This window comes from Triturus cristatus, chromosome 1_1, assembly GCF_964204655.1.
Source record: "Triturus cristatus chromosome 1_1, aTriCri1.1, whole genome shotgun sequence".
NCBI classification, from domain to species: Eukaryota; Metazoa; Chordata; class Amphibia; order Caudata; family Salamandridae; genus Triturus; species Triturus cristatus.
The window spans coordinates 831,728,351-831,753,231 of NC_140579.1; the positions used below are offsets into that span (position 1 = coordinate 831,728,351).

At 44.7% G+C, this 24,881-nt stretch overlaps 1 protein-coding gene across 1 annotated transcript in view; it reads left to right on the forward strand.

The window, feature by feature from the left end:
* LOC146871147 (sortilin-like) overlaps positions 1 to 24,881 on the forward strand; it is a 795,868-nt gene that overhangs the window by 91,835 nt on the left and 679,152 nt on the right. Inside the window, 2 exon segments of the mRNA XM_085650312.1 lie at positions 18,224 to 18,388; positions 18,581 to 18,654. Coding sequence (XP_085506438.1) covers positions 18,224 to 18,388; positions 18,581 to 18,654 — 239 coding nt within the window.

Here is a 24,881-nt window from a genome sequence, read left to right on the forward strand (position 1 = left end):
CCATGCTCCTCGTCTGATTAGGGAATTTCACAGGGGATTTCCTAATAAGCCCAGGGTGGGAGGACGCCCTTTGAGAGGGGGTACTGTCAGGACCAGCAGAGCAGGCTCAACAGTGATCCCCAAGCTAAAAGGAGTAAGACTGGAATCTAAGATGGCCGCCGCTGTTGGAACGTTTGGGCAGCAAGTTAGCGCTCTAGCGTTCCAGGACAATCAATAGGATCCAGGTGTCAGCCCGGTGGAGAGGCGCACTTCACCGGAGTCGTGAGGAGAGAGAGTCGTAGTTTTGTGCCGTTCGTCTGAGAGGAGAATTCGACGTCAAGTCTGAGAGGAGAATTCGACGTCAAGTTTGAGAGGAGAATAAGTTTCCAGAGTACTAAGTAAGACTGTTCCGTAACTCCCCTCGGAGTTAACTAGTGAGAGTTACTTACCTGCAAGAGAGAACTTAGCGGAGAAAGACGAGCTCATGTTATCTTGTTATACTAGAATAATCTGTCATAGTATCAGTACCTTTTTCTGAAGAAAAGTTTGTGAGGAGAATTTTCAGTGACAACGAGAAATGTAATTCTTATATACCTCAGTAAAAAGTCCAGTCAGCAGTCTGATAAGGAACCCAACTTTCAACCCACAGGGAATAGCCTTGAACTGAGATCACCTCAGGGTAGTGAAATAATAGAGCAGTGCGCAAAATCGATGTAGTGGGGCAGGACCCTACAGAGTAGCGATAAAAGACTCCCAAGAAGCTTCTTAGGAATCCTTCCAGTTGAGCAACTTCACGAGGAGGAATAAGAAACGAAAAGACATGGTAGCAGTACACATTAAGTAGAAGAAGATGAAGTACTCCCCAACAGAATCCAGTTAGAGGCGCCGTCAGTGGTTTTTAGGGTAAGCGAGTCAGTAGTAGCAAGAAATAAAAGCCAGGTTGAGGGAGAGAGTAGGATAACTAAGAAAGATCATTTGTATTGCAGAAAAGCTACACCACAAGGCGACACACCACCACACAACAGAAGAGGAGCATCAGTCACTAACGTTAGTGTGGGTATAACCTGGAAAGGTCACTTAGGGCGTAGTAGAGAAGAGATTAGAGTAGGGCACCAATTAATCATTACCTTTTTTCCTCACAGTACGTCCGCTTCTACCACAGCAGTGGAAGATAGGAAGAGCGAAAACACTCAAGAAAGAAAAAGACGTAGTGGCTGTCTCTTCTCTGTCCAATTCCCCTTTCCCCCCACCGGTTCACTTGGGCTTACTTGTGTCGATCGACGAGTGGCCCAGAGAGCTGGGAAGGGGCGTTGGGAACTTTCTGCTCCCGAGCGAAACAGAAGAGCACTGAGTCTGACAGGTACCTACAAGTTTTTATGGCCTCCTTTTAGTGTGATATCAGTCTCGTCAGTTTTCCGAAGGGCTATGGAGAAAGTTTTGAAAGGTATTGGTGGGGGTTAAGATTTAGCAGGATGATGTTTTGGTTTATGGTAAGTGTCATGAAGAACATGATGTCAGCTTGCAAGAAGTCCTAAAGAAGCTAAGAGCAATTGCTCTTACTCTCAAAGTAGAGAAATGCAAGTTTGCGTTCTCTGAAATAGAGTATTTAGCATACATTGCCACTTCCAAGGGAATACATCGTAAGGAAAATCTGTTAAGTGCCATTAAGGAGTTACCCAGTCCTGAGACTGAAGATGAGTTTTTGAAGTTTTTGGGTACTGTTAAATACTGTAGTAAATTTGCTTCAAATGTTGCTGATAAATGAAGCTGCATGAGGGACTTTGTGAAAAAAGGAACAGAATTTGTACGGTCTGAGAACTGTGAGGAGGAGTTCAATGTTATCAAGCTATGTTGAAGCAAGGCTTCTAGTTTGAGTAGTTTAGAGCCAGGGGCAAATACCATTTTGATGACTAATGCCAGCTCGAAAGGTCTTGGTGCGGTCTGAATGCAGACATCTGATGGTCAGGAGACAACTGTCATTCTCATGTCTCTTGAGCTATAAGGTGCTGAAGTCAATTTATTTGGTCATCGAGAAGGAAGCATGGCTGTGTATTAACAGTGAGATGGCTCTCTGAGTTTTTGTGGAGCCATTGTTTCGAAGTTCAGACAGATCATAAACCATTGAAAGAAGTGTTTACTAAAAAAGGAATTGATGCCATCTCAAGTAGGATTCAAAGATGGGTAGTATCTTAGCAGGATTTTATACTGACAGATCTTACTGGCACAATGAATTTACTGGCAGATTATTATTCTACAGTGTGTGTGAGTGGAATTGATGATGAATACTTGAACAGTGAATTTTTTGAGGATGAAATATGTGAAGAAGTTAAAAAGTGTGTATAGTTTCAGTGGCATAAACAAGTAAGAGGAATAGAAGAGAGAACTGATAGGAGACTAAGTTTCACAGGATTTGATTTGCAAATTAATAGGGATGGACATTGAAGGACAAGGGTGATGAGGGCATGTAGGGGTTGAACTTTCTCTCATGGATGGTCTAGTTATTAGGGGGACTAGGCGTGTGCCTCCCGAACCATTTGAGACTGAAATTGATTGAAAATGCACTTTGGAGACTTCATGGCACTTCTAAATCGATGGAGAGGGTCAGGAAAATATATTGGTGGCCGGAAATGGATCTATTAATTGAAAGGGTTGTCAGGAATTGTTTTGAATGTAGGAATAGTGATAACATTTTGAAATGTAGGAGTCAACCCATGGTGATAAGGGAGCTAGCATCTGGGCTTTCTATGGATATCACTTTGGATATTGTAGGTTCAATCAGAATTTCAACCATAGATAAGTACATCATAGCATGTATTGACATGTACTCACAAAAGCCAAAAGTAAAGATCGTGAATTTGGTGAAAACTCGGAAGGCTGTCAATGTTTTAGGTCTCACATACGCAGCGTGCAAGCGGTGCTTAGGAGATGACCTCCTGGAATCGCTCAGGACTTTTTGGGAAACTCGTGCATGTACTGCACTGTTCCCAATGAGCCCTCATGCATGTGTGGAGTTTACCTTGCGGGAGCGAGCAGTGGCGCCATCTATTTGCAATTATCGCGCCCGCCGCTGCTCGCTCCCACAAGGTAAACGCTGTGCTTCGCTTTAACTTTCGTGGCCACGCGGCTGCACTTGTCTTTCAGCGCTGCTTGTTTTTGTTTGTTTTTTAGCTTCGTTCGCGAGAGTTTTGCCCGCAACGTTCTGCTTTGCAATGTTGGCTACTTGCTTTACTCAAAGAGCCTGTTAAGCCACGTATGACTCGCCAACCAGCAGGCTGCTCATTCAAGAATGGAGCGTCCTAACGAATACATCAATTTACACTCCTCTGGGATGGGCCACGTCCCGCTGGGGAATGAGAAAACTGTTAGCTGCTCTCAGAAAATCAGGTCAGCTCCTCTAAGTCGGAGTGTATGGTTTAGTTAAAGTGCTTTTCTGATCCTTAAACTTCTACAATGGCCAATGACACCATTTGTGTTTCTGCCAATCAGAACTGTCATCATAGTGCTATACAGCTGTATATGCAGCCAAAGCGTGATTGTTGTAATGCTCTTTCGGAGTAATGCAGATAGCATTGTATGTTGCACAGAGGTTTTTTTTGTAGCACAGAGTAAAGATCCCTATTTTTAATTACTCAACGGTTTGACATGTATGACCTCTGTAGACCCAAGGCAGAGATCCTCTGCACCTCAAACATGTGCTTGTTGCTTTCAGTTTCACTTTTCTTGAAAAGACACCTGAAGGTGACTCGACTCCATATGTGCTGATTACAGCACATAACGCTCGGCTCCTAATCCGCAGCGACAGGCTGGTTTAAAATTTAAAAGACAATGTTCTGCTTTGCAATTTTAGCTCCTTGATTTACTCAAAGAGCCTGTTAAAGCACTTGTTTCACCAGCAGCAGGAACTCTGCTAATTTGCTCCTACTGATAGATTTATTGCCTGGTGGCACGAGGGGAAAACATTTGCTTTTACACAGGCGTACGGGAAAATATTCCACAGGAGTCATTTGTAATCTTGCCAGCAGCTAACATCCAGACCACTTCAGTTTCTCTGAGATTAGCTGAAGGAAAACTCCCCCGCACTGACGCTCAGCGTCAGCCGAGGTACTCACGCATTCCACTCTGCGTGGCTGCCCCGGGCCTGAGGAACCGAGCCCAGGAAAACAAATGCGTGGAAGTGATGGAGCGAGCCAGTCAGAAAATCTGCCTGTCACCATTCAATGAATCAGTGGCAGCCTCTTCAGAGCACATTAACGACCGCTGGACTGCGGGTGCTGACACCAGCGCAATTCTGTCTGTTGGAATGTGAGAGGGATGAGTCAGTCGGTAAAATTAATAAGAACAGCAAAAAAAGTCGCTTTTCGAAGACGTCTGTCTGACTGCACTCATTGATTGGTTACTGCTGAATGGGGGGGGGGGGGGGGGGGGAAATACATTCTCACCTTAAACGATGTGCATTTTTTACCTCCGAGTTTTAGTCAATCTTTTGCCTGAGTATCTAAGGATACAACCTATGCATTTTCACGTGCACAGACACAGCAATAGTGAAAAGATTTTTGAAGCTCAATTCAGCAATTGTGCTTTTGGGGCACTCGACATCCTCTGAGAAAAAGGCTAATATTTCGAGCCTTTTCTGCTTTTCTTATGGATGTAACCTTTACTGCTCATAACAGTTTTCAATTAAAAACCAGCATTGGCATAGCCAATAGGTCTCGCCTTTTGGACCTTATAAGTGTTTAGCCATGCAACAGTTGATGTTGTTCCACCAGGGATATTGTGCTGGATAACTAAACTCTTATAAGGTCCCAAAGGCGAGACCTATTGGCTATGCCAATGCTTGTTAGATGATTGTTTTGGAGCGAAGGTTTCCCTTCTACTTTATTAATGGACAATGGAGTACAGCTTACATCAGGAGTTATGTAGGAGTTTTCGGTTGGGAGAGGAATTAAAAAGACTGATGTATCACCCCAAATCACATTGTATGATAAAACGATTTAACAAAGTCCTGAAGTAATCTGTGCAACATTCCCAGATTAATGGGTTGAATTGGATAGAGGAGCTCAGTAAAAAGGTGTGAATGTATAGGTTGACTCCACATTCTACAACAGGTGTGTTGCCTCTTGAATTTTTTAAAAAGAGGACAGCTTATTTCCTCATGTTCATCTTGGGTGAATGAGAAACAAGCACATAGTGAGGGTGACATGTCTGGTGTGGAGGCCGATTGGAAAAAAAAGAGAAGATTATGAAAATTAAAGTGCATTATTACAGGTGTGTGGCTGTCAAGGAAACAAGTGTGTGTGTAGGCATATGGGTCAAAATACAGAAGCACAGGAAGGAGGGTGTTTATTGCTAAATGTAGTCAGCCTTTGAGTGGGATGAATTTGTTCAAAAATCCTATCAAAACAGAGGATCACAGAATTTGAATCTTGGAAGATTTGCTATATTTTATGCAACGTCAAGTACCACCAGCATTCAAGTGATTAAAAAAAACAAAAAACGACACTTCCTCCATGGAGACACAAGAAGGCAGGAGGAGCATTCTTGTGATAGAAGACGTCTGCTCCATGGACACTTTAAAAAGGAAGTAGGAAACATTTTTATGTTGGAGAGAAGCCTACTTATCTAAAAGATTTTGTGTAATCTTGCTATGTGACATGCCATTGATGGATCGGTAAAGATGAGTTTGTTTGTTTAATAAGAGGGAGGTATGTGGTATCCTAGGTAGTCAATGTATTCTAGAAATTTAGAATGTGTTGTTACGAGGGAGCTTAGAATGTTTGAGGGGAGTTGAAGGCCAGGAGTTGTAGAAGCAGCTGCTCCTAATGGGTGGGCTATACTTTATTGTATTGATCCTGAATAAACCCTGGAAACTTCTCATCTTCCTTGGATGCAACTCCCTACAATACCTGACATCTGATAGAGCCTTTTAGCTGCAGATTCTTTACCTTTAAATTTCCCAGGCGTCAGGCTGGATCTGGAAACGTTTTAATGAGCAGTACCCTTGCGTGCTGCCTGGTGGATCTATTCAGCTCCGCAAGTTGTCTCTGGATATGGCTGTAACAGCAGGGCAAAACCCCTGGTGGTTCGACACCCGTCAGGTTCTCTGAACACCATGGCGGAAGAACTCAGCCGTCGATACCTAACTGATCACGAATGGCATCTCTAGTCTGAGGTGGTGCAAGGTCTTTTCTAGTAGTGGGCAGAGCATCCGTTAGATCTGTTCGCCTCTGAAGAGAACGCGCAATGTCAGCACTAGAGTTTCCAAGGCAGCTATCACTCTGCAACGCTTTTCATTGCAAGTGGAGCTCAGGCCTCCTGTAAGCCTTTCTGGCCATACCACTTCTGCCCAGAGGTCCTGAAGAAGATAAGGAACAACCGGGCCCAATTCATTCTTGTGTCTCCGGACTGGGCACAGAGAGTCAGGTATCCAGAGCTTCTTTGAATGAGCATTGATCCTCCGATCAGGCTTCCCCTTCAGGAGGATAGTCTGTCGCAACAGCAGGGAAGGGTCCTCCACCTGAACCGGTCAACTCTCCGCCTCCTTGTGTGGAGATTGAGCGGCAACAGTTGATAGCTTTCGACCTTCCTCCCGAAGTATGTAATGTTATGTTAGCAGGATGATGTTTTGGTTTATGATAAGTGTCATGAAGAACATGATGTCAGCTTGCAAGAAGTCCTAAAGAAGCTAAGAGCAATTGCTCTTACTCTCAAAGTAGAGAAATGCAAGTTTGCGTTCTCTGAAATAGAGTATTTAGCATACATTGCCACTTCCAAGGGAATACATCGTAAGGAAAATCTGTTAAGTGCCATTAAGGAGTTACCCAGTCCTGAGACTGAAGATGAGTTTTTGAAGTTTTTGGGTACTGTTAAATACTGTAGTAAATTTGCTTCAAATGTTGCTGATAAATGAAGCTGCATGAGGGACTTTGTGAAAAAAGGAACAGAATTTGTACGGTCTGAGAACTGTGAGGAGGAGTTCAATGTTATCAAGCTATGTTGAAGCAAGGCTTCTAGTTTGAGTAGTTTAGAGCCAGGGGCAAATACCATTTTGATGACTAATGCCAGCTCGAAAGGTCTTGGTGCGGTCTGAATACAGACATCTGATGGTCAGGAGACAACTGTCATTCTCATGTCTCTTGAGCTATAAGGTGCTGAAGTCAATTTATTTGGTCATCGAGAAGGAAGCATGGCTGTATATTAACAGTGAGATGGCTCTCTGAGTTTTTGTGGAGCCATTGTTTCGAAGTTCAGACAGATCATAAACCATTGAAAGAAGTGTTTACTAAAAAAGGAATTGATGCCATCTCAAGTAGGATTCAAAGATGGGTAGTATCTTAGCAGGATTTTATACTGACAGATCTTACTGGCACAATGAATTTACTGGCAGATTATTATTCTACAGTGTGTGTGAGTGGAATTGATGATGAATACTTGAACAGTGAATTTTTTGAGGATGAAATATGTGAAGAAGTTAAAAAGTGTGTATAGTTTCAGTGGCATAAACAAGTAAGAGGAATAGAAGAGAGAACTGATAGGAGACTAAGTTTCACAGGATTTGATTTGCAAATTAATAGGGATGGACATTGAAGGACAAGGGTGATGAGGGCATGTAGGGGTTGAACTTTCTCTCATGGATGGTCTAGTTATTAGGGGGACTAGGCGTGTGCCTCCCGAACCATTTGAGACTGAAATTGATTGAAAATGCACTTTGGAGACTTCATGGCACTTCTAAATCGATGGAGAGGGTCAGGAAAATATATTGGTGGCCGGAAATGGATCTATTAATTGAAAGGGTTGTCAGGAATTGTTTTGAATGTAGGAATAGTGATAACATTTTGAAATGTAGGAGTCAACCCATGGTGATAAGGGAGCTAGCATCTGGGCTTTCTATGGATATCACTTTGGATATTGTAGGTTCAATCAGAATTTCAACCATAGATAAGTACATCATAGCATGTATTGACATGTACTCACAAAAGCCAAAAGTAAAGATCGTGAATTTGGTGAAAACTCGGAAGGCTGTCAATGTTTTAGGTCTCACATACGCAGCGTGCAAGCGGTGCTTAGGAGATGACCTCCTGGAATCGCTCAGGACTTTTTGGGAAACTCGTGCATGTACTGCACTGTTCCCAATGAGCCCTCATGCATGTGTGGAGTTTACCTTGCGGGAGCGAGCAGTGGCGCCATCTATTTGCAATTATCGCGCCCGCCGCTGCTCGCTCCCACAAGGTAAACGCTGTGCTTCGCTTTAACTTTCGTGGCCACGCGGCTGCACTTGTCTTTCAGCGCTGCTTGTTTTTGTTTGTTTTTTAGCTTCGTTCGCGAGAGTTTTGCCCGCAACGTTCTGCTTTGCAATGTTGGCTACTTGCTTTACTCAAAGAGCCTGTTAAGCCACGTATGACTCGCCAACCAGCAGGCTGCTCATTCAAGAATGGAGCGTCCTAACGAATACATCAATTTACACTCCTCTGGGATGGGCCACGTCCCGCTGGGGAATGAGAAAACTGTTAGCTGCTCTCAGAAAATCAGGTCAGCTCCTCTAAGTCGGAGTGTATGGTTTCGTTAAAGGGCTTTTCTGATCCTTAAACTTCTACAATGGCCAATGACACCATTTGTGTTTCTGCCAATCAGAACTGTCATCATAGTGCTATACAGCTGTATATGCAGCCAAAGCGTGATTGTTGTAATGCTCTTTCGGAGTAATGCAGATAGCATTGTATGTTGCACAGAGGTTTTTTTTGTAGCACAGAGTAAAGATCCCTATTTTTAATTACTCAACGGTTTGACATCTATGACCTCTGTAGACCCAAGGCAGAGATCCTCTGCACCTCAAACATGTGCTTGTTGCTTTCAGTTTCACTTTTCTTGAAAAGACACCTGAAGGTGACTCGACTCCATATGTGCTGATTACAGCACATAACGCTCGGCTCCTAATCCGCAGCGACAGGCTGGTTTAAAATTTAAAAGACAATGTTCTGCTTTGCAATTTTAGCTCCTTGATTTACTCAAAGAGCCTGTTAAAGCACTTGTTTCACCAGCAGCAGGAACTCTGCTAATTTACTCCTACTGATAGATTTATTGCCTGGTGGCACGAGGGGAAAACATTTGCTTTTACACAGGCGTACGGGAAAATATTCCACAGGAGTCATTTGTAATCTTGCCAGCAGCTAACATCCAGACCACTTCAGTTTCTCTGAGATTAGCTGAAGGAAAACTCCCCCGCACTGACGCTCAGCGTCAGCCGAGGTACTCACGCATTCCACTCTGCGTGGCTGCCCCGGGCCTGAGGAACCGAGCCCAGGAAAACAAATGCGTGGAAGTGATGGAGCGAGCCAGTCAGAAAATCTGCCTGTCACCATTCAATGAATCAGTGGCAGCCTCTTCAGAGCACATTAACGACCGCTGGACTGCGGGTGCTGACACCAGCGCAATTCTGTCTGTTGGAATGTGAGAGGGATTAGTCAGTCGGTAAAATTAATAAGAACAGCAAAAAAGTCGCTTTTCGAAGACGTCTGTCTGACTGCACTCATTGATTGGTTACTGCTGAATGGGGGGGGGGGGGGGGGGGGGGGGGAATACATTCTCACCTTAAACGATGTGCATTTTTTACCTCCGAGTTTTAGTCAATCTTTTGCCTGAGTATCTAAGGATACAACCTATGCATTTTCACGTGCACAGACACAGCAATAGTGAAAAGATTTTTGAAGCTCAATTCAGCAATTGTGCTTTTGGGGCACTCGACATCCTCTGAGAAAAAGGCTAATATTTCGAGCCTTTTCTGCTTTTCTTATGGATGTAACCTTTACTGCTCATAACAGTTTTCAATTAAAAACCAGCATTGGCATAGCCAATAGGTCTCGCCTTTTGGACCTTATAAGTGTTTAGCCATGCAACAGTTGATGTTGTTCCACCAGGGATATTGTGCTGGATAACTAAACTCTTATAAGGTCCCAAAGGCGAGACCTATTGGCTATGCCAATGCTTGTTAGATGATTGTTTTGGAGCGAAGGTTTCCCTTCTACTTTATTAATGGACAATGGAGTACAGCTTACATCAGGAGTTATGTAGGAGTTTTCGGTTGGGAGAGGAATTAAAAAGACTGATGTATCACCCCAAATCACATTGTATGATAAAACGATTTAACAAAGTCCTGAAGTAATCTGTGCAACATTCCCAGATTTTTGGGGGTGAATTGGATAGAGGAGCTCAGTAAAAAGGTGTGAATGTATAGGTTGACTCCACATTCTACAACAGGTGTGTTGCCTCTTGAATTTTTTAAAAAGAGGACAGCTTATTTCCTCATGTTCATCTTGGGTGAATGAGAAACAAGCACATAGTGAGGGTGACATGTCTGGTGTGGAGGCCGATTGGAAAAAAAAGAGAAGATTATGAAAATTAAAGTGCATTATTACAGGTGTGTGGCTGTCAAGGAAACAAGTGTGTGTGTAGGCATATGGGTCAAAATACAGAAGCACAGGAAGGAGGGTGTTTATTGCTAAATGTAGTCAGCCTTTGAGTGGGATGAATTTGTTCAAAAATCCTATCAAAACAGAGGATCACAGAATTTGAATCTTGGAAGATTTGCTATATTTTATGCAACGTCAAGTACCACCAGCATTCAAGTGATTAAAAAAAACAAAAAACGACACTTCCTCCATGGAGACACAAGAAGGCAGGAGGAGCATTCTTGTGATAGAAGACGTCTGCTCCATGGACACTTTAAAAAGGAAGTAGGAAACATTTTTATGTTGGAGAGAAGCCTACTTATCTAAAAGATTTTGTGTAATCTTGCTATGTGACATGCCATTGATGGATCGGTAAAGATGAGTTTGTTTGTTTAATAAGAGGGAGGTATGTGGTATCCTAGGTAGTCAATGTATTCTAGAAATTTAGAATGTGTTGTTACGAGGGAGCTTAGAATGTTTGAGGGGAGTTGAAGGCCAGGAGTTGTAGAAGCAGCTGCTCCTAATGGGTGGGCTATACTTTATTGTATTGATCCTGAATAAACCCTGGAAACTTCTCATCTTCCTTGGATGCAACTCCCTACAATACCTGACATCTGATAGAGCCTTTTAGCTGCAGATTCTTTACCTTTAAATTTCCCAGGCGTCAGGCTGGATCTGGAAACGTTTTAATGAGCAGTACCCTTGCGTGCTGCCTAGTGGATCTATTCAGCTCCGCAAGTTGTCTCTGGATATGGCTGTAACAGCAGGGCAAAACCCCTGGTGGTTCGACACCCGTCAGGTTCTCTGAACACCATGGCGGAAGAACTCAGCCGTCGATACCTAACTGATCACGAATGGCATCTCTAGTCTGAGGTGGTGCAAGGTCTTTTCTAGTAGTGGGCAGAGCATCCGTTAGATCTGTTCGCCTCTGAAGAGAACGCGCAATGTCAGCACTAGAGTTTCCAAGGCAGCTATCACTCTGCAACGCTTTTCATTGCAAGTGGAGCTCAGGCCTCCTGTAAGCCTTTCTGGCCATACCACTTCTGCCCAGAGGTCCTGAAGAAGATAAGGAACAACCGGGCCCAATTCATTCTTGTGTCTCCGGACTGGGCACAGAGAGTCAGGTATCCAGAGCTTCTTTGAATGAGCATTGATCCTCCGATCAGGCTTCCCCTTCAGGAGGATAGTCTGTCGCAACAGCAGGGAAGGGTCCTCCACCTGAACCGGTCAACTCTCCGCCTCCTTGTGTGGAGATTGAGTGGCAACAGTTGATAGCTTTCGACCTTCCTCCCGAAGTATGTAATGTTATGTTGGCAGCCCTCCACCAAGACGTTATACGCCTGCTGTTGGCAAAAATTAGTTAAAATGTTGTACAGTAAGGTCTATGAGAAAAATTGAAGATCTTGCAAATCCCACCATATCTTCTGAGATGCAATAGAAACCCTATATGCCAACACTTGGGTAAAGATCAAACTGGAAAACGGAGACAGATTCTCAAGGGCCATCCCAACAACTAGAGGGCTTAAACAAGAGTGCGTATTAGCACCACTGCTATTCAATTTATTCCTTGCAGATCTTCCGCCTATACTTTCCTCCACCAATTCACATGCCTGGAAACTAGGGTCTGCTCAGTTATTTAACATATTCTATGCTGATGATCTGGTGATATTAAGCAGAACAGGAGTCGGGATGCAGTGCCTTAAGAAAGCGACGGAGGAATTTGCTGAGACCAATGGGATGAAATAAATGGTAAAAAAAACTAAAGTAATGATATCTGGGAGAAAGGCCCTCAAAAGGAAGGCCAGCTGGTACTTAGGGGGGAGCAAAATATCTGAAACAGATGGTTATAAATATCTTGGTCTCACTTTTGATAGCGATGGCACCTTCAAGTCCCATAAAGAGGAGATCAGAAAGAAAGGGATGTCCCTTGCAGCACGCCTGGCAGGGCTATTAAGGCACCTAAATGGGCCCTCCTATACCCCGATTCTTGAAACTGCCAAAGCTAAAATAATACCAACCCTAGCTTATGGGTGTAAAGCATTGAAAGGCAGAGACATCTTGGTCCTGGACAAAATCCTAATTCATATGTACAGGTGAATCTTTCATCTCCCCCAATGCCCTTCACCAGCAGAAATCAGACTTGAGCTTGGGTTAACAAAGCAGACTCGCGCAAGGGGAACAGCTTTCGCTGCTCTCTGCTGTAAGCTAAAAAACGCAGAGCCCAATACTACTATGTTTGGGAGGTGGTCGCAAAAAAACAATGCTCACCTTTTCACAAATATTTCAACGATACCATCGAACTGCTAGGCATAAAGGAATTATGGCTAAGCTCAGCAAGCCTGGATCAATTAAAAAAGGCATCATCAAAATCATCTAAAATATCAGCATCTTTGGAGGATAGGGCAACCCTAGTGAAACGCCAGCACGCCTGGGTTGTATTGAACAGCTACACATCCCTGAGACCTCAGCAGTACCTTGCGGAAGCCCTAAATCCCAAGACAAAAAAACTATTTTTGTTCTGCCGACTGAGCAGATTACCGTCACTACCATTTATTAAGCCCTGGATGAGGACAGCAAGTGACATGGCCTGCAGGTTATGCAGTTTGGCAGTCAAAAACCTGGTCCACACCATCTGTCTCTGCCCAATCACACTAGGAATTCGCCAGATACTTTTGCACCCCCTTTGGAAACAGCAAGGGGTGCACACTTGCAGGGAAGCAATCTTGACCTGCTTCAATTTATCAGCTGCAAGTTCCATTGCTAGAATAGTTGAGTACATTCATGGTGTGGAAAAGGCGCTCATATAGGCAGAAAAACATCCCCAGGGGCCCACATTCCAACCTGCCTTAACAGACTGACAACCGCCTCCTGTTTGAGGAAATAGACACCTCCCTGGACAGCGCCAACAAAGCACCCTTCATCCGTCCACCCCGTCATTCTAAAATGTACCATGACCAACAAAATACATCACCTTGCATTCTCATTGATGTATGAAAGAAAAAAAGGGAACTTATGGTTGATTAATTAAATAACATGGTTTTATTGAAATGTTAAATGATCAGTATTAATGTTGCACTTTTGTTGCTTTTTATTGTAAAGATTTTAAATCAAACAAAAAACATGTATATATATCCTACAGAAAGGTCTATTAACCCTCTTTCTGCTTCTGCTAATATTCTTTTCCTTAATCTTACCCTTGCCAAGCATAGCTCTGCTTTGAATACTCTTAAGGGTTATCTGTCCGCTTTCTGCGGCTGCCTGACCAACCCTCTTTCTTAAAGTCCCTTATCATAAATATGTTCTTAAAAGGGCTTGTACATATATTTCCACCTACACCCTTTGCCATGCCGCAGTGGGACATTAATTTGGTCTTCACATTTCTTATGTGTGCACCCTCCGAGTCGTTACGCAACTGTCCCCTCCGGTTGCTTACCATCAAGACAACCTTTCTGGTAGCAATAACATCTGCCCAGAGGGTGAGTGAATTGCAGGCATTATTATGTAAACTTTCTTACAAGATGACTTTTGTGGATCACATGGTGCTTCGCACTTGTGCTTCATTCTTACCAAAAGTGGTGACCCCATTCCATCTGGTCAATCAATCACGCTGCCCATTTTTTTTGCTCTCCACAACCCTCTAAGGAAGAGGAGCGTCTCCACCATCTGGACCTAACAAGAGCATTGTCGTTCTACCTAGACAGCACAAAAGAGTTCTGGGTGCACAACCAACTCTTTGTGGGTTATGTGGGAGCTAAAAAAGGTCAGGTAGTGCAGAAACGGACCATTTTACGCTGGGCCATTCTCTGTATTAAACTCTGCTAAACTCTGGCTCGGAAGCAGCCTCCTGAGGGCTTACGGGCCCATTCAATCAGGGGAAAAGATGCGACCACGGTGTTACCTCAGAGTTTCCCAGTCTTGTACATTTGCCAGGCAAAGTGTGCGTCTCTGCATACATTTGCCAAGCACTACTGCCTGGACAGTCGGGTCCGCAGCCACAGGCATTTTGCTCATTTGGTCCTGCAGGACCTCTTAGTGTAGAAAATATGTCCGCAGCCCTCTGCCAGGATAGTTTGGCCTGGGTATCTTTTCCAAGGTAAGGAATCTGCAGCTAGAAGTCTCAGTCAGATGGACAAGTTACTTACCTTTGGTAACGTATTATCTGGTAGAGTCAATATCTAGCTGCAGATTCCTTACAGACCCACCCATGCCTCCCGCTCTATGGACTCATTTGATAGGGCCCTAGTTGTGACACACACAAGTCAGTCACATAATGGCTCTGCGCTTCTGGCATGGGAAAGTGAAAAGTAACTGAGGTCCACGCACCTCGGTGGCGCCTATATAGGTGACCGCAATGTCATAAGCGATGCGAATGCCTCCGGCGTCACGTAAAAGTTTCCGGATCCAGCCTGATGCCTGGGAAATTCAAAGGTAAGGAATCTACAGCTAGATGTTGTCTCTACCAGATAATGCTTTACCGAAGGTAAGTAACTTGTTCTACTGGAATAAGAACAAACTCATTATGGCCTGATTACTACCACTTACAAGGGAAATATTGTGGAAGGTTCCCCACACCAAGGCCATTCATGCCCATTGTAGGAGATGGTAGGACATAGAAACCCAGGTACAGGATTAAACAATAAATAACATGCATACTGAAGGACTAGTCAAGGCTCTATGAAAATCAGGACTTTTTCAGTTGGGTACAATTGGGCAGTTCAAACTATACAAGGAGATAACCGGAAGGTGCCAGCATCTTCTAGGGTGGAGATTGAAGACCGCACAAATGTACAGCTTGTAAGTACTAGGCACTAGACTTCTTAAACTGGAATGGTACATTCTGTAGCTGTTGGCTTGCGTTCTCATTTGAGGGATATTACTACATTGTTTATGAAATCTCAGAGTGGGGAAAATAAGGCAGAGTAGCCGTATGGAGGGGCAGAAGGAATCTGGCTGGGTTTTAGGTATTCCATCTACTGTAGTACTTTTGCTCCTGTTGGTCCAGTAGGCTGAGAACATGCAGCTGATATTTTCCAGCAAAAACAAGGCAGAATTCTCACAAACACAAAATGTCTCACATAGGTATGAACTCTAGGCCAAAGATGTGACTAGCCCAGTTATACTTAGTTTTGCTGACCTAGATTAACAGGGATGCCTCCGGTTAAATTTGAAGTGAAGTAGCACTTGTAAAGACTGCCCACAGGTGTGTTTCTCTGAATCATCTCAACTGCTCCTCAGCCAGAGGTGATGCTTTGTCTTCCGGCCCATCTCCCTGCTCCCGGCGAAGGTCATCGAGAAAACTGTCAACAAACAGCTGACCCGCTACCTCGAGGAGAACAACATCCTTGACCCGTCCCAGTCCGAGTTCCACAGCAACTACAGCACCAAATCGCCCCCACCGATGACATCAGGGCCCTGCTGGACAACGGCGAGACTGCGGCCCTCATCCTTCTGGACCTATCAGCGGCGTTCGACACGGTCTGCCACCGCACCCTACGCACTCGCTTCCACGACGCAGGAATCCGAGGCAAAGCACTGGACTGGACCACCTCCTTCCTCTCCGGCAGAACCCAGAGCATCCGCCTCCCTCCCTTCCGATCCGAAGCCTCCAATCTGCGGCGTACCCCAAGGATCCTCCCTCAGCCCAACGTTGTTCAACATCTACATGGCCCTGCTCACCCAGGTCGCCAGACGGCATGACCTCAACATCATCTCCTACGCCAACGACACACAACTGATCCTCTCCCTCACCAAGGACCCTCTCACCGCCAAAACCAACCTCCACGAAGGAATGAAAGCCGTCGCCGAATGAATGAAGAACAGCCGTCTGAAGCTGAACTCGAACAAGACGGAGGTCCTCATCCTCGGCTCCACCACATCTGCCTGGGACAACTCCTGGTGGCCGACGGCCCTGGGAGCAGCACCGACCACGCACACAACCTGGGATTCATCCTCGATTCAACACTCTCCATGACCTAGCAAGTCAACGCCATCTCATCCTCCTGTTTCAACACCATCCGCATGCTCTGAAAGATCTACAGATGGATCCCACCGACACTAGAAGAACGGTCACCCAGGCCCTCGTCAGCAGCAGACTGGACTACAGAAACGCCCTCTACACGGGAGCCCCGGCCAAACTACTGAAACGACTGCAACGCATACAGAACGCCTCTGCACGCCTGATCCTCGACATCCTTCGCCACAGCCACATCACACCCCACCTGAGAGACTTGCACTGGTTTCCCGTCAACAAGAGGATCACCTTCAAGCTCCTCACCCACGCACAAAAGGCACTTCACAACACCGGACCAGCATACCTCCACAAATGACTCACCTTCTACACCCCGAACCACCAGCTCCGCTCCACCGACCTCGCCCACGCAATTTTTCCCCTGCATCCGAAAAGCGACCACCGGCGGTAGATCTTTCTCCCACCTCGCCGCCAAGACCTGGAACACCCTCCCCATCCTCCTACGGCAGACCGAAGACCTACTAATCTTCAGGAGGCTACTCAAGACCTGGCTGCTAGCAGTAGCAGCCCCCCCCCCCCCGCCCCCTCCCAGCACCTTGTGACCCTCATCGGTGAGTAGCGCGCTTTACAAATGTCTTGATTGATTGAGTCTTTAGTTGTGAATTGCTTCTTCTGGTCTGCTGGGCTACATTGTATACGTGATTCCTTTGCAAATCACAACCATGTGGCTGCCTCATTTCTCCACATCAGTCTGATTGGCATTGTACAGGAGTTGTTTCTAGTCATGGTCCTGCTCGTGTCCTCTTTCGGTAAATAAGCTTCTCTTCTGATTAGATTACAGCTACAAAGATTTGTCATAAGGCCAGGACTTGGGGCCATATGTATCAACACATTTTCCCATAGGCACAGAATGGGAAAAACCCTTTGATACATCAGGCCCTAAGTCCCTTCTTTCTTCCTTGGAGATGAATGAAGGCCAAAGCCCTTGGCCTAGAGGGCCAGTTTTTTACTTTGGGGACAAAGAACACTTAGCTAATGAAAATTCCACTTTCCTTCAAATCTTTGCTCCAGCCATGAGAAAGAACATGCTTTGTATAATTCAAGAAAAGCACACGAAGAACACTTCCGAGATCACTCTAGTAGGACTGTGTCATAGTTCGACGTGGATTCAAGGTAGACTGTGATCAGCAGCACTCTGGCTGCCAGGTGATGGCTTGTTAGCATGTGTAACTACTTCTAGAGTGTAACCTAGCTAGAGAGGAGTGGAGCACTGAACACAGCACTAGCCCTGGGTTACGATTTAGGGTAGTTTACAATAGAGCAGTTAGTTTCTTGAATGTTGAATCTTATTGTGTGACAATGTGATCTCTGCCTTCAGCTCCTTTCTGAATTGCAAAAGGGTTGGTGCACTTCTTTATGGATACATAGAACAGCACATGAATAGATGTGTGTTTGATGCATTGCCCTAAGTGGCCAAGCTGTGGCCTCACTGTGCCACAGCATCCACGCTATATCTCACTGACGAGGCCTTACAATGTAACTGTTCTGGGATTGCTTGTGTTAACCTTGTGAAGGGGCCCTCACCAGGCAGTAAACTGCTGTTAGAGCTCTCTGATATGGCAAAAAGTGGTCTGTGATCTCTCTATAAAGCAATCACTTAAACAAGGGTGGGGATTTCAGATCACCCAGTAGCTTTAGAGGTTGAGTGACTGCACTTGTTGACTTTCCGTTTTGATACACGCTACATAAAATCCACTATTAAGTTGTGATTACTATTGTGTTGTATGTATTAAGTAATCCTTTCATACTCTGTTTACCCTCTTCTCCCTCACAGGTGCTCCTAAGAGCAGATGTCTCGGGAGGGAGTCTCAACGGGCGGATCTTCATATCTAATAATTTTGCAAAAACATTCATCTCAACCAACCTCCCTTTTTACCCTCTAACACAGATCATGTTTCATCACTCGAAAAAAGATTACCTGCTTGTCCTAAGCACCACTGTAAGAAAGTTTCCTTATTTTTGAATAGTTTTGCATTGATGTGGCGTTCCCTCTTGAAGTATTTAAATGTATTTGTGTTGGTGCTTTTCAAAGAATTGGGGGTGTATTAATTAGAAAAAGACTGAGATGTATTTTATGCATCCAACAGACTCAAACCTGATCTTGATAATGATCTCTTTATCCCTTTTTCAGTACAGTCTCTGGATCTCCCAGGACTTTGGGGCAGTGTGGAAAGAAATCTATCAGAAAGTCTGTCTGGCAAAATGGTGAGACCATAAAGCAAGTGTGTGTGTGCTTGGGCATATTAGTTTATCTTGCTGCACGGAGAGGAAAGTGCACTGCTGCTAATGGCAAAAGGCAATACATCCTGGGTAATTGATTATGGGTGCAAGTAACTGAATAGGTGCTTGTTAAGATTCGTGTGAAGAGTGAGAGTTTTCAGGGGCCTTTAAGGGACTGCAGGTTTTTGTGGTGTAATTCTGGCATACAATGCGTGGTCTACTATATTATATTCACCTCTTTGTTTGTGAGGGAAGTGTTCCTCCGAGTACTTGATCCTAATATTGCATTGAAACGTAAGTCATAGGTGTGAAGGAAAGCTCCTAAAATCCGTTATGAAGTTAGAAATCACAAAATGCAAGAATTGAAATAGACCTATGCAAGAGCATATACTTTAACAATAGTCAATAAGCTAGGTCCAATTGTTCAAAATGTTAATGACGTTCAGTAAGAGCTTCTAGAGCAAAAATGCATTTTCTTTATACCAAATCATTGCAGATGTGTTAATATGTTTGCCCAGATAATTTTCCCAGAAAAGCTAAAGTTAAAAACTGAATTGAGTGCAGCACAAAAACAGAGAATAGAACAAGACGGTCACAATTTAAGGTTCACTGTACTAAGTAGACCTTCACTACAGTCCTGGCCATCATTGTGAGATGGGGATTATTCTGATGATTGCATGAAAGTTTGTATGATTGTAGATTGTATGGCATGGAGTTGAAATTATGCTTGCGCAGTTTTTTTTTTTGAAAATGTACTTGTATTTTGTAAATAATGTCTGATATTAAGGACATAGTGGATTGGTTCATTAGCAGCTTTATGTAGTCTGTACCATACTAAGGGGAAGTCGTTATAGAATAGGATAAGTTTCACTTTTACCATTAAGGGCAATCAGTCACCCTATGTTTGTAGCACGTGCACACACTTGCCATCTGCTGTTGGCTCTGACGTTTCAGTAGTTTTTTTTTTTTTTTTTAAAGGAGTTTTGGTTTTGAAGTGACTCTTGATCCCTCCCATGTAAACTACAACGCACCAGGATGCAGATTCCACTTTAGGTCATTTCTTTCCATGAACAGGTTTGGACGTGTTTCCACCGGTCTGCGATTGCTATTTACAACATGCAGTACTCTCTGTGCCAGATAACGGTGCATCTCAATTTATACAAATTGAGAAAAAGTCAAGAAAGCATCTTTGACAGTCAAAGCAGTTAACAGGCCTCGTGCTAGATTGTGTAAAAATGACTGATGTGGGTTGGAGAGTATGGAGGATAAAAATGTTGCTCTTCCTCAAATAGTGACTTTCTGTGGTCAGACTAGCTTTAGGTCTGTAAATTTTGCTTTCTGGAGGACTACAGTGAGGCTGCCTGTTCAGCATGTGACGCTTTTAGATAAAATGGATAGCATTTAGAGAGAGGTGCTGGAGGCATTATTCCACGGTTTAGCACCAGGACTTTGAGTTTATATCCGCTGTGTTCACCGAGGACATTGACGGAATCCATTCTGATGACAAAAGGAATGGTGCATGTGTGCATCCGGGATTCCGGACGATCTCCAGTGGTTGTAACTGGCTCAAGAGTATTCAAAACACATTTACAGCACAGTCTCATTTGTGTTTTTGTATTTGGACTTGCTAGTAAAAGGAAGTTCCATGGACGTTGCCTAGCACACATGAGAAATCATTTACCTCTTTTATAAATTCGAGATGGATAAGGGTGAAAAGATCCTATCTCTGTCTGCAACAGACTCATGCGTTCTTAGAAGCCCCCTCAAATGTAGTAATAGGCAAAGCATACCCATTCATCGAGAGCGACCGTGAGCTAAATAATGAAACTGTTGTGGATGATGGCAACATGTACTGCACTATCATCAAACGCAAGTGCCTGCTACCGGTGTATTTTTTTAAAGACACTGGTCACAGGTGATAGGGAATGGAAAGATCCAGTGTGGGTAAAGGCTAGACTTCAGCTTGATCTAAAGTGATGGAATCAAACGAACTTGGTGTTGGAAAGTGGGTTATTGGTAGGGGCAAATGTAGGTCTGCGACTGGCAATAAGGCCACTAACACATGATAGGACCCAGCATAGGTCTTAGAAAATTAGTCCTATGCTCAACCCTTGGTAACGTGGCTGCGAGCAGACAGGCTTAACTTCAAAGACAGGTATGTAAAGCATTTAAAAACACAATTTCAGTAAATAATTAAGACACAACACAAAATAAAAATCCAACACCAATTGATAAAAATAGGTAATATTTTTATCTTTTAAATGACACCAAAACGAAAAAAATCCACTGTAGGGAACCAGAGAAATGAATTTTTAAATATTAGTCACTTTCTAGTGCTTAGAAACCAACAGTGCCCCTTTTAATAATTTCGTTTTCTCTGACAGGGACACACCTTTAGAAACTGTTCTGGAGAATCTCTCACCACTGTGCAGCCTTCTCCAGCAGGCTAGGTCCAGTTAGAACTCCTTCCTGAAGTTCTGCTTGTGGGTCCCAAAGTATCCAACACACCGTCCAAGGTTCTGGAATCTCCAAGAGGGTCCTTGAAAGTGTGAAACTTCAATTCCGCAATCCACTTGAACAAAACCCTTTCAAATCCACTGGTTCTGCAGGCTGGGGATTCTTTGTTGGGATGTCCAGGTGAGCTCTGTTAACCTGTAGCTTGCAGGGAGTCTACTTCTTAGTCCTTTTGTAGCAAGGTAATCCACAGGGCTGCAGTTTTCAGATGGTGCAGTTTTCAGAGGTCAGGCCTTAGAAATCTTTGCACAGCAGAACTTCGCAGCAGGGCACGTCTTGCTTCAGTAAGTTTCAAGCAGCAGATCTGGAGGGCTCTGCCCCTCTCAGATACTTATTCAAAATTCTCTGGGTCAAGCCACAGGTCACTTCTGACCAATGAAAGCAGGGTAACTCCTCATAGTTATGACCACATCCTGCAGAGTGTGGCATTTTGTTGTCCCAGAGTGCATCATTCTTCCAAATCCATAATGGCTGATTTTCCAGCAAGGAGGTAAGAGCTGGCTAAATACACCCCCTGGGATGGCTTATTTCCATGGACTCTCCCCCTACCATCTGCACATACCTTCCTAAAGCCTAGCCCTGACTCTGGGTCAAGAGTGTCAGAGTGAAACTGAAACCCAGGTCTCCCCTCTGCCTTTGAAGAGCATATTTTACGACTCCACCTCCTGGCCTGGCATACCTATAGACCAGCACACTGCCCTCCCAGCAGAGTGGTTCTTTATCACCTCTTCAAAGCAGCCTGGCTAATCCACTTAACTCTGACCAATCAGGGCTGACCACTGCAAGGCTGAATTTGGTCTTACCAACAAGAAAGTTTTATAACTTCTTGTATGTACACTTTAGGAGAAATTCAACAATATAATATTGTTGGATTTACTACTACCATTCTGGGAAGTCTTTGAATGGTCCGGCTAGTCCTCTCCTATCAATATTTATTAATCATTAATTTCCTACCATGTTAACCTATGGGCCATGGGGTTTGCAATGGGGAAAATGACTTGGGCCAGTCTTCTAGCACCAGGGCTTATAAAAACATATTTTATAAGTTTTCCCCTAATTTCCAAAGGACCCCCCACCCCCTGTGCAACTAGGCGAGACTTTAGGGGTTCTGAATCTGTACAAATATTGCAGATTCTCCTTTTACTGTGTTCCTAGCATCAAAGTAGAATTAGACCAGCAATTTACTGTTTCAAAGCAGTCCTGGCACCCAGTGCTGCTTTTAAACTGACCTCAGGCTTCAGCACTGCACACATGCTAGTGCAGAAAAAACTGCTGGCCTCTAAACTGCCATACCCCAGGGTACTGGGGACTTCTAGGTAGTTTCAATCCCCTGCCCTATTATATACTAGGGGCTTATGGGGTAGGTCATGCCAATTACAGGGGTACCCCACCATACCATTGTGTACCTTAGTGTATGTTGTGTGTTTTAACTGTATTCTAATGTGTTCCTTTCAGCTTGGCACTGGCCCTGGGCCTGGTTAGGCAGAGCCCAGGGTCAGTCAGAGTCAGTTACCACCAGTTCCAGTCAACAAAAAGTTGGGGGGTGCCCAGGGCACAGGATGACTTTGTAACATAGCTCCCCCCCAAACAAAAGGTGATGGGTTACTAACCTACACCCTGGTAGTCCTCATCAGCTAAGTGGAAAAACCTGGAAAGTCCATCTGCATTCGCATGGGCAACCCCAGGTCTGTGTTCCACTGTAAAGTCCATTCCCTATAGGAAAACGGACCACCTTAACAGCTTGGGATTCTCCCCTCTCATCTGCATGAGCCACCTGAGAGGTCTGTGGTCAGTTTGAACACGAAAGTGAGTCCCAAACAAATATGGTCTCAACTTTTCCAGTGACCACACCACAGCAAAAGCCTCTCTCTCAATGGCACTCTACCTCTGCTCTCTGGGAAGAAGCCTCCTACTAATAAAGGCAACTGGATGATCAAGGCCCCCTTCATTTAGCTGTGACAACCCTGCCCCAATCCCTTGCTCTGAAGCATCTGTCTGAACTACACATTCTTTTGTGTAGTCAGGGGGCAGTAACACTGGTGCTGAACACATAGCAGCTTTCAGAGTGTCAAAAGCTTCTGACACTCTGGGGTCCAAATCACCCTTTTGGGCCTCTTTTTAGAAGTCAGTTCTGTTAGGGGGCCCACAGTGGTCCCATAATTTTGAACAAACCTTCTATAGTACCCTGTCAGTCCAAGGAATGCCCTGACCTGAGTCTGGGTAACAGGAGCTGTCCAATCCAAAATAGTTTGGATTTTGGCTTGGAGAGGCTGTACATGGCCCCCATCTACCAGGTGGCCCAGGTACACCACAGAACTCTGCCCTATTTGGCACTTGCTTGCCTTAATAGTCAGGCCTGCTTGCTGCATGGCCTGAAGCACTTCCCTTAGGTGGTTTAAGTGATCCCCCCCTAGGTAGAACTGTATACAGCTGTATCATCCAGGTAAGCTGCACTGAACTGTTCCAACCCAGACAAGACCCTGTTCACCAACCTTTGGAAGGTGGCAGCTGCATTCTTTAATCCAAAGGGCATTACCTTGAACTGATAATGTCCCTCTGGTGTGGAGAATGCTGACCTCTCCTTTGCTCCATCAGTGAGGGCAATCTGCCAGTAACATGAATTCAAATCAAAAGTACTCAGGCACTTAGCAGCCCCTAACCTATCAATGAGCTCATCAGCTCTAGGTATAGGGTGAGCGTCAGTCTTTGTGACTGCATTCAAACCTCTGTAGTTCACACAGAACCTTAACTCCTTGGCTCCCCCCTGAGGATTAGGTTTAGGTACCAGCACCACTGCACTGGCCCATGGACTCTCAGACGGTTCAATTACCCCCAGTTCCAGCATCTTAGCAACCTACCTCAGCTTTAATGCTGGCTCTGACATGGTCAGACAACCTGTACAGTTTATCTTTGACAGGTAGGCTGTCACCAGTGTCAATGTGGTGCACACACCACTCAGTGATGCCTGGGGTCAAAGAGAACAGGCCAGCAAACTGCTCCAGCACCTGCTTACAGTCTCAGTGCTGCTGGTCTGTCAATTTGGGAGAGAGTACAACTCCCTCCACTGACCCATCTTGCACATTAGTGGAGAGGAGGTCGGGAACAGGCTCAGTTTCCTCCTCCACACCCTCATCAGTGACCAGTAATATGGTCATGTCTGGCCTGTCATGGTGGGGTTTCAATCTATTCACATGGAGAACCCTGTGAGGGTTCCTGGGGGTGCCAAGGTCAACCAAATAAGTAACCTCACCCTTCTTTTCTAAGATTGGATAGGGCCCACTCCACTTGTCATGGAGGGCCCAGGGAGCTACAGGCTCCAACACCCACACCAATTGTCCTGGAGTATACTCAGACATAGTAGCCTTTTGATCATACCAGTGCTTCATGAGCTCCTGGCAGGCCTCCAGTTTCCTGTTTGCCTTGTACATGTACTCTGCCATTCTAGATCTCAGGCCTAGCACATAATCAAGCACATTGTCCTTTGCCTCCTTAAGAGGCTTCTCTAAAGACTCTCTTAGCAGGCTCAATGACCCCCTCACAGGGTGTCCAAACACCAACTCAAAGGGACTGAAACCAGCCCCTTTCTGTGGCACCTCCCTGTAGGCAAACAGTAAGCATGGGAGGAGAACATCCCATCTCCTCCTGAGTTTCTCTCACAACCCATTGATCATGCCCTTCAGGGTTTTGTTGAATCGCTC